We start from the raw sequence: 17890 nt of genomic DNA, 5'->3' as shown, positions 1-17890 counted from the left end.
TACTCATACTGCGAGGGTGATACGAGAACAACAAAACAAACTCCTGAGGATAAACGGTCATCCTCCGACCCACTCAAAGACACTTAGTCAAATTCACTTGAATTTGACCCTTTAAACTCTTTGTGCACCTTTTTTTTACTTATTTTTTTAAAAACAAAAATGAAGGAACCACAGTCCGAGAGAAACAAGACTCTTTGTCTTGAGTCGCTTGCTTCTCTTGTGGTTAGATGCAATTTTTGTTACTTTCAAGGTGTAGCTCAAAGATACCATTACAACTGTTCGACACAGCCTTGAGTTCATGGGTTTGAAGAGTCAGCTGGCCAAAAGTGACTCTACCACCGAGAAAACACTTGAAACTGCTACGGATAGTCTGTTATATTGTGGTGGGGTTTGGAGGATAATTTGGATATCCTCTGGTGGTTTATTTTGTCTGACTCGTATCACTTTTTATGGTGCGAATGGTTTTGTATTGTGTTATGTGTTTTATTATAGTACTGTTCTGTGTTTTTCTTTCCAGTTTAATTAAAATGATTTACCTACTTTAAAAAAAAAAAGTAAGACTCTTTGTGGTACATTATTTATATATATTATAAAATTAATAAATTATAATTTATTAAAATTAAAAATGACAACAACACAAACAAGTGAATAAACAAAACAGAGAACAAAACATCCATCATTATTTTCAGTCTGGGTCTATTGACCCGTGGGTCTTTTATTAGTCTTTTCTTACGGATTCATGATACATCTTTAGTGGATCATTCATTTATTTTTGGGTTTTTTTGTGTTTTATGTTATTGTTTTTTTTTCCCAGTCTTATGATGTATTGTTTTATAATACATGTGATTTATTTGTTTTGACAAAAATAATAAAAACAAAAAAAAACATCTCCGGAGGTGCAACAGAGCCATCAGCAAAAACAGAATAAAACAAGGACAAACATTAGATATACTTTTGGAATAAATGCAAGGATTTTTTTAATTTATTATTATTATTATTTATATAGAGTGGCCAAACCATCACGCATAGAGCATACTAACACAGCTATGCTCACTCACCCTCTCATGCACTGGCAAGGAATTTTAAAAAGAAGGAATTCAACAAACAATATTTTCCTGACAAGATCATGATAGTAACAAAGAGAAATTGCACCCTGCCAAGCGGAGCAGTTCAAATCGACTGCATCAACTTACACAGTAGTATCTGCATTAATTGATCATTGCCACTACTGTTTCATTTGCCACATTCTTCAATGCAGCGTTCTTCTTCATTCCTTTCCAATGTTAGTAACATCATGCATCAAAACCTTCTGCCTCTTCCAGTGATCCCCCTCAAACTTTTGATTTGTAGCTGCACTTTTATTAAAAAAAATAATAATAAATAAAGATGGATAAAGTACTTGCATTCTGCACTGTTCCCAACACAAGAAATTGTTGTATTTATTTAGATGTTTGTATTCCAGATAAAAAAAATTGATTTCATATGCACTCAGGAAATTATATTTTACCTAGTGTTATGTGGTCCATAATCACATTGCTTTCGTTGAAGATCAAAGAGAATAAGTGCTAGCCTGCAAGGATGGGTGTTTTCCAAAGAATGTACCTGATGATACATGCTCAGATAGGGTGCCCAAGTCTCCTCCTACATGCCAATCTCTGTTCTAAGGGAAAGTACCAATGGATGTATGTCCTCCAAGGAAAGAATCTATAAATTAGTTATAAACATCCACTAAGTGACTCAAGTCTTTCTCACAAGGTAATAGTTGAACTTCCTTCATCTCACAGCATTTCCTATTTTTTCTCATCACCCAAAGTGATCAACTCTTCTTCAGGTAATCAATCATCACCAGCTTTTCTTGCATCATTTTTCTTATTTCCTTTCATTGTATAATAACTGTTTGATAATGTTTTGAGTTTGATGTAGTATCTGCATAATTATCTGTTGTTCCTTTGATAACTGGAAAACAGGACGAGTTTGGCATGGATCAAAATTTGTATCAAGCTGTGACTCAAGGGAATGTCCAGAGATTGAAATCACTCGCCGAAAAAGAACCAAAACTCTTGCTATCCAGGACTCCCCATGAAAACATGGCACTTCATATTGCTGCAAAACTAGGCCATAAAGAGGTAGCTGACGAGATCATAAGCAGGGACAACACCCTTCTTTCAATGCAAAATAAAGATGATGACACCCCACTCCACATTGCCGTGAGAACCACACACACAGATGTTGCATCCTTGCTCATAAACTTTACAAAAAATTACCCAGCTGGTATTGAATTGGGAGAGAAACCATTCCGCCAGATCAACAACAAAGGCAACACTGTCTTGCATGATGCGGTCAGCAGTAACAGCATTCAGATAGTAAAGGAGTTATTGGAAGCTGATCCAGAACTCAGGCATACCCTTAACAAGAAGAATGAATCACCATTGCATATCGCAGCTCTTAAAGGGCTTTCAGAGATTGTAGATGAGTTCTTGTTGAAGTTCGGCTGTGAAGTCCCTGCAGAAAAATTGGATACAGGAACACCTTTGCACCAGGCTGTGCTTGGTGGCCATATCAGTAAGTTCCACTGATTAATTAAAAATATGTCAGCCTGAATGCATACATCTTGATCCCTCTTCCTGAATTTGATTAACTGCAGAGATTGTGGAGAAGTTACTGGAGAGAAATGCTGACCTCATCGGCCAGTGTGATGTGCATGGAAATACTGCTCTTCACTTTGCAGCGCAGAAGAATTATGTCAATATAGTGGGCCTATTACTGAGGAAAAATCTCACTCTTGCTTATAGCAAGAATGAAGAAATAAAACCTCCCCTGCTTGTAGCCACAGCTTATGGCTCCAATGCAGCAATCAAAGAAATTTTAAAACATTGCCCTGATGCTTCAGAGCTGGTTGATGATAGAGGAAGGAATGCTCTCCACATTGCTGTTTATAGCAGGACGGTTGGATCACTCAAATGCTTGTTGAACTCCATTGAGTCTGAGGACATCATCAACAAACAGGATGACGATGGCAACACTCCACTTCATCTTGCTGCGAAGCAATCCCGGATACAATCCACTCTGTTACTATTGAATGACAAGAGAGTGAACCCATACCTTAAGAACAATGAGGGCCGCACCGCACGAATGCTTGTAGAAAACCTTGAGAACATGGATGCCTATGAGGTGCATTGTTCGCATGCTATGCTTTGCACTCAATTTCTCTTAAATTTGACAATCTAAAATATTTTGTGGCACATTTAGGTGTACATTTGGAAGAAACTCAAGGACCGTGAAACAAAGAGATTCAACAAAGAAAAGTTCCCTGAAACTATGCAGATGCAGTCCAGATCATTTCGATGGAAAACAAATCCTTCTGACAAGCAGTTTCAAATCCAGTGCAACAACATACACATTGGTTGCTGCACTGATAGCCACTGTTACATTTGCAGCAACCTTCACAATGCCAGGAGGCTACAACCAAACAACTGGCAAACCATTGCTCGGAGATCATGCGTCATTCAAGGTGTTCATCATCTCAAACACCATTGCCATGTGTAGCTCTCTTGTTGTCGTCTTCTGTTTCATTTGGGCTTGGAAAGACCCAGTTCAGTTCAAGCTCAGGCAACTAACATGGGGACACAGGCTTACCGTCGTCGCCTGCCTAGCAATGCTTGTCGCATTAACAACCGCGGTTTATGTGACAATATCTGAAGAATCCAAATGGTTAGCTATTGTTGTAATCCTGATCTGCTGCAGTGCGCCATTCACCGTATTGGCTATACTCGGCAAAGATGTCTTGTTCATTCCCGTTCCAACATAACAAGATCAAGCACTCCTCAATTTGAGATATCTAGAACCATTTTCTTCAGCTTCTCCCTATTTTGTTTGACAGTTTATATACAATCATACCCTGTAAAGCTGTTAACTTTGGACTGGAACATCTCTGTTTGCCTATAAATAAATGTCAAACCATTTCATCTCTAAAAAGTAGAGTTTACGGCATGGACAAAATTATATATAATATGTATATATATTCAAGTAACAAAGCAATTCACAATTTTATGACTTAGCATCTGAAACTAAAAAAAGACGAAGACTTGATATACATTGAAAAAGTTACTTATTAGGAGAGGGCGAGGAACGGCCTGGCGGCAGCTACCTTTGGAGCCCTGGTCAAGACGGTGGGCCAGCGTCTCCTCTGCCACAGCAGCCTTCAGAATCTCCAAGTCCATCTCCATCAACCTCAAAACCCTATGAGACTCAGTGACCATCCGGTCCTCAACCTCACCGCCAGCTTTTAGAATCGTTCTCGGAAGATGGTGGAGGACCAGAGTCTCTCCAGCCTGGTACGGGTGGTAGAGATGGGAAATATACTTTTGGAATAAACCCAGACAGAGAACTTGTCATCTTCTCTTTCATTTGTGCATGTTGGAACTCGATCAGTGCTGTGCCAGCTACAACAATTTTTTTTATTTTTTTTAAATGAATAAACCATAATCAATCAGAAAGCAAAGTCAAGACAAAGTACAACATCCAACTACAACAATTAATATGGGTTAAAAAAAACACAAATATCAAAGTTACCAAATGTAAAACTTAAAGCTTGGGCCTCCTAGCCCTTGTGTTTTTTGTGATCTAACCTTGAAGACTGCAGATCATGTTCTCTGGAGGAGTTCAAAAGTTGCTGTCTTGTTGAAGCATAATAGAAAATTTTCGTAGGTATCTCAATTAACATAACCCAACAGATCACCGACAGGGAGTGGTTATTTCAGCATTGCCACTCTCATAGCATAGATCGGACAGCTCATTGAGAGAGGCCATTGCAACTTGTGCTTGGGCTTTAGGACCCATTTGGTACCTTGCACAGAAACGTTTTCTCTATAAAGTGTATCCTTGTAAAATTTTTCTATGTATTTACATTTTTTGTACAGTAACAATACAGTGCTTGGTATACACCTCGAATATTGTAATTGAAATGGATGCGAAATAAATTCCTTTATTTGTTATGAATAAGCTTTTCATACAAAATTATAATTATTTTCAATTTTACTCTTTAATAATAATGAAATAAAATAAAACTATACCTTAAGTACATGTTTTAATTTTCACATTAATCAATTACACGAACTTGATGATCCACTAGACACGCTTTCGTATGAATTCTTAAAAAAAAATACAAAAAATTATAGAATTAACTAGTAGATATTGTCTTGTCCTAGGGTTTTGAGAAAGAAGAAGCGGTGGAGGAGTTCTTCGCTAAGGCTAGAGTTCTTAAAAGGAAGACAGTACAAAAGAAAAGAATTTCTATTTTACAAAGGGTAACATTGAAATTTTACATGTCTTATATTTTTCCAACCACTATGTAATCCTTTTCACACCCCTCCCCTGTGAATCTTTTTCCCTGATCAAAAGAAAAGTAATTGCGAGTTGACTATTACTTTATATAGTTTCTTTTTCAACCAAACATATGAAAACATTTCACAACCTTAAGCTTCCAAGGAAAGTTGTTACTTTCCTCCATACCAAACGGCCCCTTATGAGGAGCTTGGTGCATTTACAATGTGACCTTGATTGGCCTGGCTTTTAGAAAATAGCGGGTAATGCAATTAGATCAGCTCTGGATCACTCAAAGGAGCAGCATAGTTACATCAGGGAGAATACCCATCGTTCTCCTAATTCTTTAAATGTCACTCTGATTTGCCTTATTCGCAAAATTGAATGAACTTAGTGAGTTTCAGTTTGTATTGCTTGCTAATGGGAATCTTATTATTTTGGTAGGTTGAAATTAAATGCTAATACCTACAACTCTAGTTTGCATGCAGAAGCAACTAGTCGACTTATAGCACTGGAGATATGCTAAGAGAAGAACATCAAGGTCAACAATTGTTGCACAACCGCAAGCGCACGGTTTTGCCAAGTAGTAATAAAGTATCGATCTCACAAGGACCAAGTGTGATTACCAACCTATTGCAATGATGGGTTATCTAGACAATTAAAAAGGGTGGAATAAAAGAACAACGAGCAACAGGAAATAAAACACAATCGAGGTCACAGGAATGCAACGCTGTGGATTATGATTCAGGTTAAAATAGACTTAGGTTTGGGAACTCACCACAAGGTGTAACATGAATGATGTGTTGGATCTAGACTAGATTTGGGTAGATCTCTTGAAGGGCATTAATCCTAAGCTACTTGTCACTTTCTTTCAAGAGATAACAAGTTAGGTCTTGATTGGGCCATCTCCTACTTTCGTGGTAGATAAACCTTTGCAAAACTTTAATAAGCACAGTGATTAAGTAATAAACCCTCAAGAATTACCTTTCAGTAAGTTCAGGGTGATTTATGAGGTTCCAAGGCCTAGGTTACCCTTTCAGTTAACCTAGATCTCTAAGATAGGCAAGTAATGCTTTCACAATTACAAGTTGTGTACTTAAATCAGAAATCAACTCAAGTAATCTACAATTAAATATAAAAGATACATACAAAAAGTATCAACACATCATACACTCAACACCTTGGGCTAATCCCAAACCTAAGAAAGGTTTTACACACACATCATCTCAGTTACAAAGAAAAGATAGAAAGGATAGAAGTTCTGCAGGAAACATCACAACGAGGCTGAGAAGCCTCCCTATGACGTCTACAAGGGTCTGATCTTCAATCTCCAGTTCTCCTATCCTTCTCCAACCTTCTCAAAGTCTTCAGAGCTTCCTTTTCTTCTTTTCCATCCGCCAGCCTTTTTCGTCCTGCCTTTCTTCTTACCCTAAAGCCCCTTTTTTGGTCCTTTTTATAGACAAAGATTAAAGCTGGGCCCCAGTCACTTTATAAACCACAAGTACTTCTCGCAGACCACATACAGGTAGAGTCATCGATTCGGGCTTTGCCTGCGGCCACCCCCGCCCAATAAAAATGGGCGGATCGGGTTGGACTTTTTATAGGCTCGCCTAGAGGCGGGCCTAAATGAGCCAACCCGCTGGGCCGCTGGGGTTGGGCGCGGCCAGCTGGGTTGAGGGCGGGTCGACCCAGCGCCCGCCCTCTAATTTATATATAATATATATATATATATATATTGATATTGAAATATTGTTAAGGATTTAAATTAAAAAATAAATAAATAATTTTAATGAAGTTTAATATGCATTTAATTATGTTTTAAAAGAAATGTGGAGATAACAAAACATTTTAATGATTTGTTGATTTTGGTGAATATTATGATTGTAATGGATGTTTTTATTTTGTGCTTTGTTAATTTTGCTAAATTTTTGTTGATTGTAATGGATGAATGTTCTAATTGTAATAGATGTTTTATCTTGTGGTTTGTTGTTATTTTTTTTTTAAATTTTATTGATTGTAAATTTATAATAGTGTTTTTATTTAGAGATTTTGTAATTATTGTTGATTTTGTTAGGTTTTGAATATTATAATGGATGTTTTCATTTTGTTAATTAATGCATGTTTTAATTTTTAATTTAGTTTTTTTATGAATTTATAATGAATGTTTCAATGTTTCATATATTACAACATTTATAAAAATAAAATAAATTAATTATTTTGATTTTTTGGCGGGCCGGCCCGCCCAACCCACAACCCAAAACGGGTCGGGTTGGGTTGGCATTTTTGACCCACCCGCCCGCCAAATGGCGGGTTTTAGCGGGCATGGGCCGGCCCGCCTCGCCAGACCCGTTTTGAGCGCTCTACATATCTGAGTTGTGTTTCTTCCCAGTCTCCAGGGTTTCTCAACCAATTCCTGCTTTCTACAATCAAAACAACTAGAGAGAGTAGTTTGTACAAAAAGAGAGAGAGGATATTGCCATGAAAACTAGGAAAAATGCATGATTATTTAGCTAAATGCATGAGATAACAATGCAATTTGTAAGTGCAACAACAATATATTGGTGGACTTCCAAAACTTGATAGATATCATCAACAAGGAGTAGCGCATCATTATATGCATGGAGACTACAACACACATTGCACCCATCAAGATTCTGTTTAACCGAATTAATGTCAGAATCTAAGAAGGGGCGCGTTCTAAGAGCTCTTAATGAGTTTACAAACATGCATGATAGCAAGATATGCCATATCAAATCCTAGACTCTCGCTATTTCACATAGGCATGGACTTGTACGCCTCGTTAGGTCTCTACTACAGATGCAGGCTTTTGTTTCTAATTTGAGTTTTGTGTCCACTATTTTTTTTTCCTAGTTTTCTGGTACGTTAATTAGCTCAACGTTAATTTTATTCTTCCACACAAGCCAATTGAAAAGATTGATTTTTTTTTACACATCTTACGCCAAAAGAACTTCGTAGCAGGGCATCTCAAACCTTCATCATTAAGGAAATTATAAAAAGGTTTTACCATAAAAGCACCATTTCTAGTAAGCATCCACCATTTCTTATCTTCATGCACCCCGTCGGACGACCGCAGGCGGTCTCTGTAAAGCAAAAGATCCCCATTCACCGTGAAAGGGACCTCATCTAAGAGAATGACAAGGTCTTGAATCGTGCCATTAGGATGCGGATTATCTTTGAATTCCTCTGGCCACAAATACATGGGCGTCGTACCATTTAATCAGCGGTCTTTCCAAAAAAGAGTCTCATCTCCCTTGTTGATTGCATGCAGGATGAATCCTCTGAGAGCTGGAAGATAGCTAGACACTCCTTTCCAAAGAAAGACCCATCTGTCTAGGGAACATATTCCACCGAGACAAACCATAATTGAATTGAACAACCTTTGCCCAACATCAAGTAGGATCTGTCACAAACTTCCACCACCACTTCCCTAGTAATGCTTGGTTGAAGTGGAAAAGGTCAAGAATTTCCCCATCCCCCTTGGTCGCAAGGATGACAAAGGTTCTTCCAGCAGACCAACCGACAACCATGGTGATCGATATCCAGATCTGACCACAAGAAGTTTCTCTTGATATGGTCAATTTCCTTGATGACCCAGCAAGGCAGTCTAACAATGGACATCTAATATGTTGGAAGGGCATATAGGACAAAATTCACAAGAGTAAGGCACTACCTAAGAAAAAGTGTTGCATTTTTTAGGAGGAAAGAATCTTTACAATCTTGAGGTCTTCCAATCCTCCCGTAGTCAAAAGCAGAAGATCATTAGCGTAGTGAAGATTGTACCTACTTCCAAACTCCCCAAGGGGCACACCAATTAATATTTTGGATCTAAGAGCATGGGTGAACATCGAGCTCAGCACATCCGTAACTAGAACAAACAATAAAGGCTATAAAGGATCTGCTTGTCTCAACCCCCGTTGATAATGAATGTAGGCATTTGGAGATCCATTAACAAGAATCGAAGCCTTGGAGGAGAACAAATTGCTCTTAATCCATTTCATCCATCTTTCCCTAAAACCTCTAGCAATCAGGAGTTCGAAAAGGAAGTCCCAATCAACTAGATCAAAGGCCTTATTGAAGTCAACTTTCATTATGTGCCCTGGAAGCCTACACTTATGAAGACTGAAGATCAATTCTTTAGCAATGGCAATATTATCCAATATGCATCTTCCTTTCAAGAACGCAAATTAATCGTTATCAACCGGAGAATTCATGACCTTGCTCAGTCGGGTTGCTAAAATCTTTGATAAAATTTTCAAAGAAGAATTAATCAGGCTGATGGGGTGGTAATCCTTCGACATCTCAGGTGTCTCAACCTTAAGAATGAGAATAATACTAGCTTAGTTAATCCTTCCCAGGTTGGCTCTTCCAAAATAAAAATCCTCACAAAGTTGCAAAAGGTCAGACTTAATTGTATCCCAAAATTGCTTAAAGAAGTGTAGTGGGAAGCCATTAAGACCCAAGGCTTTATCTCTTCCTAAATCAAAAATTGCTCCCTTGATTTCTTCCAACAAGAACAATCTTTCCAAAAGAGACAGATCAACATGTATCTTGTTTGCCAAGAGCTTCTGGAAGTCAACTTAGAATCTAGAAATCCGCTTATGTCCAAATTGTTGTTGATAACGCGCAGTGAAAACTTTGCCAATATAGCAAGGATTCGCAAAAGTATCTCCTTCATGCCTAATATTCAGAATGAAATTTCTATTTTTGCTCCCATTAGCTACCGCCTAAAAAAAAACTGGTGTATTCATCCCCTTCCTTTAGCCATTGAAGTCTAGATCTTTACTTCCAGTATAACTCTTCTTATTTATGAATCTCCTCTAAGTTCTCTAGGAGAGTTTCCTGTTGTCTAGATTTCAGGTGGGAAAGGGTTCTTGTCTCCTTCGCAATGTCTAAAATTTCCATATCTTACAACAAAGCCAGCTTCCTAAGTTTAATAGAGCCAAAAGTGAACTTAGCCCACCGCCACAGCTGCCCCCTAAGCCTTGCCACTTTTTTGGCCAAAATAAAAGCTCCACAACCAACAGGAGATAACTCAGTCCACCACTATACCACAAGCTCATGAAACCCCTCTGCAGTAGACTAAGCTAATTCGTATCAGAAAGATCTTGGTTTAGAACAGTGAATACCAACTTCCAGTCAGATCGGCACATGCTCTAATCCCAGTCTCCAAAGACAGTTCGTTGAGTTCATCTTGAATTTAGTGGCCTTATATTTTAAAATCAACATATTTAAAGGTAAATTTGGAAGGTAAATTTGGAAGTTATTTCTTTTTGTTGCAACGGTGATGTGCTGATGTGTTATGTGGCCCATAATCACATTGCTTTCTTTGTGATCAAAGAGAAAAAAGTGCTAGTTTACAATGGAAAAGGGTTCACTAAAGAATGCCTCTAATGACACATGTTTAGGTAGGATGCGCAAGTCTCGTCCTACCTATCTCTGTCCTGAGGGAAAGCATCAATGAATTGCATGTCCTCAAAGGAAAGGATCCAACAATGACAATATAAACATCCGCTGAGGTGGCAAGTCCCATAAGCTAATAGTGGCACTTCAGCTAGCTCACAGCATTTCCTATTTTCCTCATCACCCAAGATCCTAAATTGATCAGCTCTTCTTCAGGTAATTAATCATCATCTCCCTTTCTTGCATGATTTTTTTTTATTTATAATTTCCTCTCATTGTATAATAACTATTACAGTCCCTGTCTTAGTAAAAATGAAACCTAGATGAAATTTTAACAACTTTTTTTTAAATTATTTTTATTAAATAATAAATAACATAATTAAAAAAAAAAGAAGAAAGAATGGAGCCCAAGTGCCCTGACATACTATTAATTAATAAACAATAAGAAATATGGGCTAGCTTACTAGTAACTATCCGTGGTTGTGATTGAGAAGTTTTGAGTTTGAGCATCTCATATTACAATTTAATTTCTGTGGATTCCCTGTGGGAGTTCTGTGTAAGGAATATCTCTCGTTCTCCCCTCTAGGGTTAAATGATGAAGGGGTTTATCTTTATAGGTCAGTCAAACCACCATAATTGATGCACCTCCTTACTCGTTTGTCTTTTGCTTTGTCACTTGTCAATTTTGTCAAAAAAATAAAATAAAAATACAAACAATAAAAATAATAAAAACAATAATATTAGATAAAATAAAATAAAAATATCTAATTGGAGTAGCACTTATCTCTCATGAATATTATTAGAAATAAAAAATATCAATTAATTAAAATAATAAAAATAAATCAATAAATAAATTTAAAATAAAATTAAAACCACACCTTTTTTTACTTCTATACACTTGAGATTGATTATAATTGATGGAAAATGTTAAAAAAAAAAAAATTAAAACAATTGAGAGCCACGCATGATACCACCCTTGCTGATTAGCAATCATAATTTTTTTTTTATTTTATTTTATAAAAGTGGATAAACCTAAATCCTAATCATAATATGTCGGAGCTCCTGGCCCTACTAAATCCGCCCCTAGTGGACATCTATGTTTTACTGGCTATGTTTGCTTCTACTCTATACTGCTACTCTTCTGAGTTTTCTCTATTTTAACATATCAACTTTGTCCCCAGAAAAGAAAAAAAGAAAGTGATTGGCCCTGTTAGATAATGTTTGAGTTTGATGTAATAGTTCTGTTTGGGTTTTCAAATGAATATGGTTTATCCTTTTTAAGTTTGATGTAGTATCTGCATAATTCTCTGTTGTTCCTTTGATAACCGGAAAGCAGGACGAGTTTGGCATGGATCAAAATTTGTATCAAGCTGTGACTCAAGGGAATGTCCAGAGATTGAAATCACTCGCCGACAAAGAACCAAAGCTCTTGCTATCCAGGACTCCCAATGAAAACACTGCACTGCATATTGCTGCAAAACAAGGCCATAAAGAGGTAGCTGACGAGATCATAAGCAGGGACAACACCCTTCTTTCAATGCGAAACAAAGATGGTGACACCCCACTCCACATTGCCGTGAGAACCACACACACAGATGTCGCATCCTTGCTCATAAACTTTACAAAGAATTACCCAGCTGATATTGAATTGGGAGAGAAACCATTACACCAGATCAACAACAAAGACAACACTGTCTTGCATGATGCGGTCAGCAGTAAAAACATTAAGATAGTAAAGGAGTTATTGGAAGCTGATCCAGAACTCAGGCATAGCCTTAACAAGGAGAATGAATCACCATTGCATATCGCAGCTTATGAAGGGTTTTTGGAGATTGTAGATGCGTTCTTGAAGTTCGACCTTGTTGTCCCTACGGAAGCTTTGGACACAGGAACACCTCTGCACCTGGCTGCGTTTGGTGGTCATATTAGTAAGTTTCATTGATTAATAAAAAATATGCCGGCCTGAATGCATACATCTTGATTTATCTTCCAGTCTTTTATTAACCGCAGAGATTGTCGAAAAGTTGTTGCAGAAAAATGCTGATCTCATCACCCAATGTGATGCGTGTGGAAATACTGCTGTTCACTCTGCAGCACAGAACAATTACAGCCATATAGTGGACCTATTACTGAGGAAAAATCTCACTCTTGCTTATATCAAGAACAAAGAAGGGAAACCTCCTCTGCTTGTAGCCGCAGCTTCTGGCTCCAATGCAGCAATCAAAGAGATACTAAAACAATGCCCTGATGCTTCAGAGCAGGTTGATGATAAAGGCAGGAATGCTCTCCACATTGCTGTTAACAGCAGGATGGTTGGATCACTCAAATGCTTGTTGAACTGCATTCGGTCTGAGGACATCATCAACAAACAGGATGCTGATGGCAACACTCCACTTCATCTCGCTGCGAAGCAGTCCCTGCTACTACCCACTATGCGTCTATTGGCAGACAAGAGAGTGAACCCAAACCTTGTGAACAATTATGGCCACACCGCACGAATGCTTGTAGAAAACCCTGACAACATGGACACATGCCAGGTGCATTGTTCTCATGCTATGCTTTGCACTCAATTTCTCTTAAATTTGACAATCTAAAATATTTGTGGCACATTAGGTGTACATTTGGAAGGAACTCAAGGCCCGTGAAACAAAGAGATTCAGTAAAAGAAAAGTTCCCTGAAATCTTTAAGTCTGGATCATTTCTATGGAAAACAAATCCATTGGACGAGCGGTTAAAATCCACAATAACAACATACATACTGGTTGCGACACTGATAGCCAGTGTTACGTTTGCAGCAATCTTCACAATGCCAGGAGGCTACGATCAAAACACTGGCAAACCTTTGCTCGGAGGTCACGCATCATTCAAGATGTTCATCATGTCAACCACCATTGCCATGTGCAGCTCTGTTGTCGTCATCTTCAGTTACATGCGGACATGGAATAAACCAGTTCAGTTCAAGTTGACGCAAATAGTATTCGGCCACCGCCTACTTGTCGTTGCCTTTCTAGGAATGCTTGTAGCATTAGCAGCCGCAGTCTTTGTGACAATGTCTGAAGGATGCAAATGGTTAGCTATTGTTGTAATCCTGATGTGCTGCTGCATTGCACCGTTACTTGTCTGGGCTCTGCAAGGCACTGTTGTCTTCAGGCCCGGCATTTGGGATAAACGACCAAGGTGGAGACCTGGGCGCACTAGCCCTGAGATTTTTTTTTAAAATATATATGTATATTTAAAATTATATTTAAAATTATTATTATCTTATCGCATATAATTTTAACTGTTTTTAAATTATAAAATTTAATTTATGATTAATATTCAATAAATTTATTGTTTTAATAAGGCCCACAATTTTTTTTTAATTATATTTAAAATTTTTATTTATTATTATCTAATATCTATTCACATAGTTATTTTTGAAATTTAAAATTTAAAATTATAAAATTTATCTTAATTGATCTATGATGATATCAAGATGTAATAAATTTTGATGCATTATAATAAATAGATGAATGAAGTTAATATTGGGACTTAGGGCCACTTTTTAATAATAGTGACAAAACACCATTTTTTATGAATATAAACAGTACTAAAACCTAGATGTAGACATGAACCACTTGGTTCTAACGTTACAATATAGATCTTGAAATTTAAGTTTTTTTAAACTATAAAATTTATCTTATTTAATTGATTCTAATGAGGTAACACATTTGTCTGAAGATGATTTTAGAATTAATTATTTTACCAAGCAATTTCTTTTTGAGAGTAAATTTGACAATTCAAAATATATGGAGATGTTATTTTTCTACATGATTTACAAAAGTTGAAGATTTTAGATGCTAATCAATTGAAAGTATGTTTGCTTCAATCTTGAAGGTTTTTAAAACAAGACATATTTTGATATTGATGGCTTGGATTTATTTTTTGAGTTAGAAGTTTTGAAAAAAGTTTTTCATAAAGAGACACAATCACCATTATATATAGATGTTCTTAAACTTAGGTCCTTACTTCATTTTGTTTGATAAATTAAAAGTGTCCATTGATACCAATTGTACTAGCGTCAAAGGATCGGTCCTTTTATATAAAAATCAAACTCATTTCCAAATGCTTGGATTGCTTATAGAATATTATTAACTATACCATGTTTCTTCAGCAGAAAGAAGTTTTCAAAATTAAAGTTAATAAAATTATTTTTACGGTCAACTATTTTACAAGAAAAATTAAATGGACTGGGCATAATTTCTATTGAAAATAATTTGGTATTTCAACTGTAATATCAAATTTTAATTGATAATTTTGCATGTCAAAAGACAAGAAAAATCAACTTTAATTGCTTTTCTCTTTATTTTTTTTATGCTGGTAATTAAACAAAGGACTAAATGGATATATCCAAATTTTTTTCTGGGTAATTTTTATTTATCATAATTATTAATAGTAATTCATATTTTTATTTTTATTATGTAATTTATTATTTAGTAAAAATAATTAAAATAAAATAATGATTTAGCCTAGGCTCTATTTTTGCTAAGACCAGCCTTGGATGTCTTCTTCATTCTTGTTCCATTATAACAAGATCAAGTGCCCATCAATTTGAGAATCAGATATCTAGAACCAGTTTCTTCACCATCTTCCTCTTTTGTGATGACTGTTTATATGCCATTATGCCCTGTAAAGCTGTTAACTTTGGCTGGAAAAACTCTGTTAGCCTATGCATAAATGCCAAGCCATTTCATTTCTTAAAAAGTACAGTTTATAGCATGGGCAAAATTATATATATATATATATATATGGGTATATGAGGATAGTGTTAGCTCAGCCAAGAGTCTTCTTCACCCGTCCTAATCTCGACTAGCAATTTCAGGTTCCCCAAAACCTTTCTATTCCGAGCACCCCCCTTTTCACCCCTCAAGTCAATGTCCTCCTTTCCGGTGAGCTTGCCTTTTGGCATCGTCATCTCCTCCCATCCATCAAGCTTCACTACTTTGTGTACTCTTGTCTCCAGCATCGTTACAAACAACACCCTCTCTATAAATCCCACTGAACCTCGAGCGAAGATACCTATCTCACTGCTTTTTACATGAAATAAATTGTTGTTAATTACTAAAAGACCTTATTTTTGTGGCGTATCTATTACTTTTTTACCATTGTTTCCAGATTTTATCATAAAAGCTTTCTACTTCTTCGATTAGGGATTTGTAGTACCAAGCGATTGTATTTAGTGGTGTTTTCCTCTTTCAACACATAAAGGGTTTGCTTGCTTTATGAAGAAAATTTCTACTGCTTGTTTAATGTAGGCAATGAATGAGTGTATTTTGTGTATATATATTTGTATAGACTAAAAGGCTTAATATCTTACCATTCTTAATGCCCGAAGGAGGTAGCCTTCCCATTTTCCTCTAGCTTTGTTTAAAGAAGTATGTAATGGTTTTCTTTAAACTGATTTCATATTATGTTTGATTTCATATTGTTGTTATCAGTTATGTTGTATATTATAATTTTGAATACCTAGATGCAACATTTTATTGGATAAACTGCAGAATTTTAAAAGTTTTAATTTAAAGATGAATTTAATAGTTCCTTTAAATTGAACTCATATTTTGTTTGGTTTAAAAAAACGAGTTGATTTAAAAATGAATTTAATAGTTTCTTTAAACTGAACTTATATATTTTGTTTGATTTAAAAAAAACGACTTCTGGACATTGCGTTGTAACTTAAAAACATTTGTGGCAGAGTATAATTATCCCAGTATATATGTGTATTCAAGTAAGAAAGCAATTCACAATTCACTTAATTAGCATCTAAACCTAAAAAAGATGAAAACTTGATATACAATAAAATAGTTACTTAGAAAGAGAGGGCGACGAGAATGGCCTGGCGGCAGCGAGCTTTGGCTTGTTCAAGACGCTCGGCGAGCGTTTCCTCTTTCACAGCAGCCTTCACCATCTCCAGGTCCATCTCCATCAACCTCAAAACCCTATGAAGCTCAGTGACCATCCGGTCCTCAACCTCACCGCCGGCTTTCAGAATCTCGGCCTCCTCCCTCGCCCTCTCGGCGGCGATGTAACCGACCTTAGCCAATAACTCCTTTGAACCAAAATCCCTCCCCATTAACATCTCCAGCTTCTCTAAAAAGTCCGCAATCACCCAACCCTTTGGCTTCTCCGTCTTGATCTCTTTCGTGCGCTTCCATCCGATCTGAAAGTTGGGAGGATCCGGGAGCTTCGCCGGAGGACGGAGTGGGTCTCGGAAGATGGTGGAGGGCCGGCGCCTCTCCAGGTCGGTTCCGGTGGTAGAGATGGGAGTGGGGAGTGGGGGAATGTCCGGCATGTCGCTGGGTTCTGGGGTTGAGCTTGAAGAGCAGGAGAGTACAGTGAGGAACCGACCCTTCTTGCGAGATAGATGGAGAAGCGCCGGAGATGGGAAGGCATGCACCGTGGACGCCATTGGAGTAGCTCAAGGTGCCGCAACAGAGGATAAGGTTGCGATTTTAAACTTTTTAAAGGGGTAAATAGTTAAAAATACTCGATAATTTCCAGTTTACATTTCAAACCCTTCGTTTCTTGCGAATTACGTTATGCTTCTTGGTGAATTGGCACGTTTCCTTTTTTGATTGGTCAATAACTGTGTTTGCTGTTTTGGATCCCCCACCAACCGAGATTCGTTGTATAGCGCGGGTAGTAGCAGTCGGTGGTTGTTAGGCTGAGTATTTAAAGATTAATTAATAAAATAAAATCAGAGTCGATAAAATTTAGTTCAGCTAATTAAAATACAAATAATAATTTAATTAGATTTTACTAATTTTTTATATAAAGAAAATGGATAGGATTCTTCTGATAATATTATTAACATTTTTCTTGAATTAATAAATCCAATTAATTTGTCAAAGCTATCCTGAAAAGGACAGGCAAGACCAGGCCATTTTGGAATAAATCCAATTCACTTGCATCATCAAGCACCACAAAAACATAAAATGCCAATAACTCATGTTTAGTCAAATTGAAAATCCAATGTTGTATATTGGATGTATCCTCAGGTATTGGAGTGTTACAGCACTTACCACTAAATAAGTTTAAGTTTGATTCAATCTCAAAAACTCAAGCGACAAAAGTTGACATTGTATTTAATTAATTTAATTAAATTAAGTAA

At 36.8% G+C, this 17890-nt stretch overlaps 3 protein-coding genes and 1 long non-coding RNA gene across 11 annotated transcripts; 2 read left to right on the top strand and 2 right to left on the bottom strand.

The window, feature by feature from the left end:
• Positions 1–1047: 1047 nt before the first annotated feature.
• Positions 1048–1732, bottom strand: LOC120266910. Of its 3 annotated transcripts, none has more exons than XR_005538312.1 (2): positions 1603–1732; positions 1048–1350 (listed from the first exon to the last, which is right to left on the bottom strand). It is a non-coding gene; the product is annotated as an uncharacterized LOC120266910 (long non-coding RNA). The 3 variants fall into 3 exon arrangements; XR_005538311.1 differs by having other exon boundaries at positions 1508–1639; XR_005538313.1 differs by having other exon boundaries at positions 1048–1355; positions 1508–1638.
• Positions 1733–1761: 29 nt separating this feature from the next.
• On the top strand, positions 1762–3674 carry LOC120266908 (ankyrin-2-like). The gene is made up of 4 exons (XM_039274562.1): positions 1762–1831; positions 1968–2562; positions 2645–3171; positions 3250–3674. The coding sequence occupies exons 2-4, from the start codon at positions 1980–1982 to the stop codon at positions 3544–3546; spliced, it is 1407 nt and encodes a 468-aa protein (XP_039130496.1). The 5' UTR covers positions 1762–1831; positions 1968–1979; the 3' UTR covers positions 3547–3674.
• A 178-nt stretch (positions 3675–3852) lies between these two features.
• Positions 3853–17231, bottom strand: LOC120266909. 6 transcript variants are annotated; one of them, XR_005538309.1, is made up of 3 exons: positions 4629–4708; positions 4148–4442; positions 3858–3939 (listed from the first exon to the last, which is right to left on the bottom strand). XR_005538309.1 is itself a non-coding variant. In XM_039274563.1 (2 exons), exon 1 carries the CDS (start codon positions 17186–17188, stop codon positions 16589–16591), a length of 600 nt encoding a protein of 199 aa, XP_039130497.1. In that variant the 5' UTR covers positions 17189–17231; the 3' UTR covers positions 3853–3939. The 6 variants fall into 6 exon arrangements, 3 of the variants coding, with proteins under 3 accessions (XP_039130497.1, XP_039130499.1, XP_039130498.1); XR_005538310.1 differs by lacking the exon at positions 4629–4708 and adding an exon at positions 4573–4604; XM_039274563.1 differs by lacking the exons at positions 4148–4442; positions 4629–4708 and adding an exon at positions 16589–17231 and having other exon boundaries at positions 3853–3939.
• Positions 12092–15459, top strand: LOC120266802 (ankyrin repeat-containing protein At5g02620-like). Its single transcript, XM_039274461.1, has 4 exons — positions 12092–12671; positions 12754–13280; positions 13433–13920; positions 15345–15459. The coding sequence occupies exons 1-4, from the start codon at positions 12092–12094 to the stop codon at positions 15457–15459; spliced, it is 1710 nt and encodes a 569-aa protein (XP_039130395.1).
• Positions 17232–17890: the final 659 nt, after the last annotated feature.

Source organism: Dioscorea cayenensis, chromosome 8 (assembly GCF_009730915.1).
Source record: "Dioscorea cayenensis subsp. rotundata cultivar TDr96_F1 chromosome 8, TDr96_F1_v2_PseudoChromosome.rev07_lg8_w22 25.fasta, whole genome shotgun sequence".
In the NCBI taxonomy this organism is placed as follows: domain Eukaryota; kingdom Viridiplantae; phylum Streptophyta; class Magnoliopsida; order Dioscoreales; family Dioscoreaceae; genus Dioscorea; species Dioscorea cayenensis.
This window is presented reverse-complemented; position numbering and strand designations above follow the sequence as displayed.

Coding starts and splice junctions, on each gene's coding strand:
- LOC120266908 (XM_039274562.1), top strand. CDS start 1,980: ATGGATCAAAATTTGTATCAAGCTGTGACTCAAGGGAATGTCCAGAGA. Junction 2,563..2,644: donor TGTGCTTGGTGGCCATATCA/GTAAGTTCCACT, acceptor GATTAACTGCAG/AGATTGTGGAGAAGTTACTG. Junction 3,172..3,249: donor AGAACATGGATGCCTATGAG/GTGCATTGTTCG, acceptor TGGCACATTTAG/GTGTACATTTGGAAGAAACT.
- LOC120266802 (XM_039274461.1), top strand. CDS start 12,092: ATGGATCAAAATTTGTATCAAGCTGTGACTCAAGGGAATGTCCAGAGA. Junction 12,672..12,753: donor TGCGTTTGGTGGTCATATTA/GTAAGTTTCATT, acceptor TATTAACCGCAG/AGATTGTCGAAAAGTTGTTG. Junction 13,281..13,432: donor ACAACATGGACACATGCCAG/GTGCATTGTTCT, acceptor GAAATCTTTAAG/TCTGGATCATTTCTATGGAA.
- LOC120266909 (XM_039274563.1), bottom strand. CDS start 17,188: ATGGCGTCCACGGTGCATGCCTTCCCATCTCCGGCGCTTCTCCATCTA.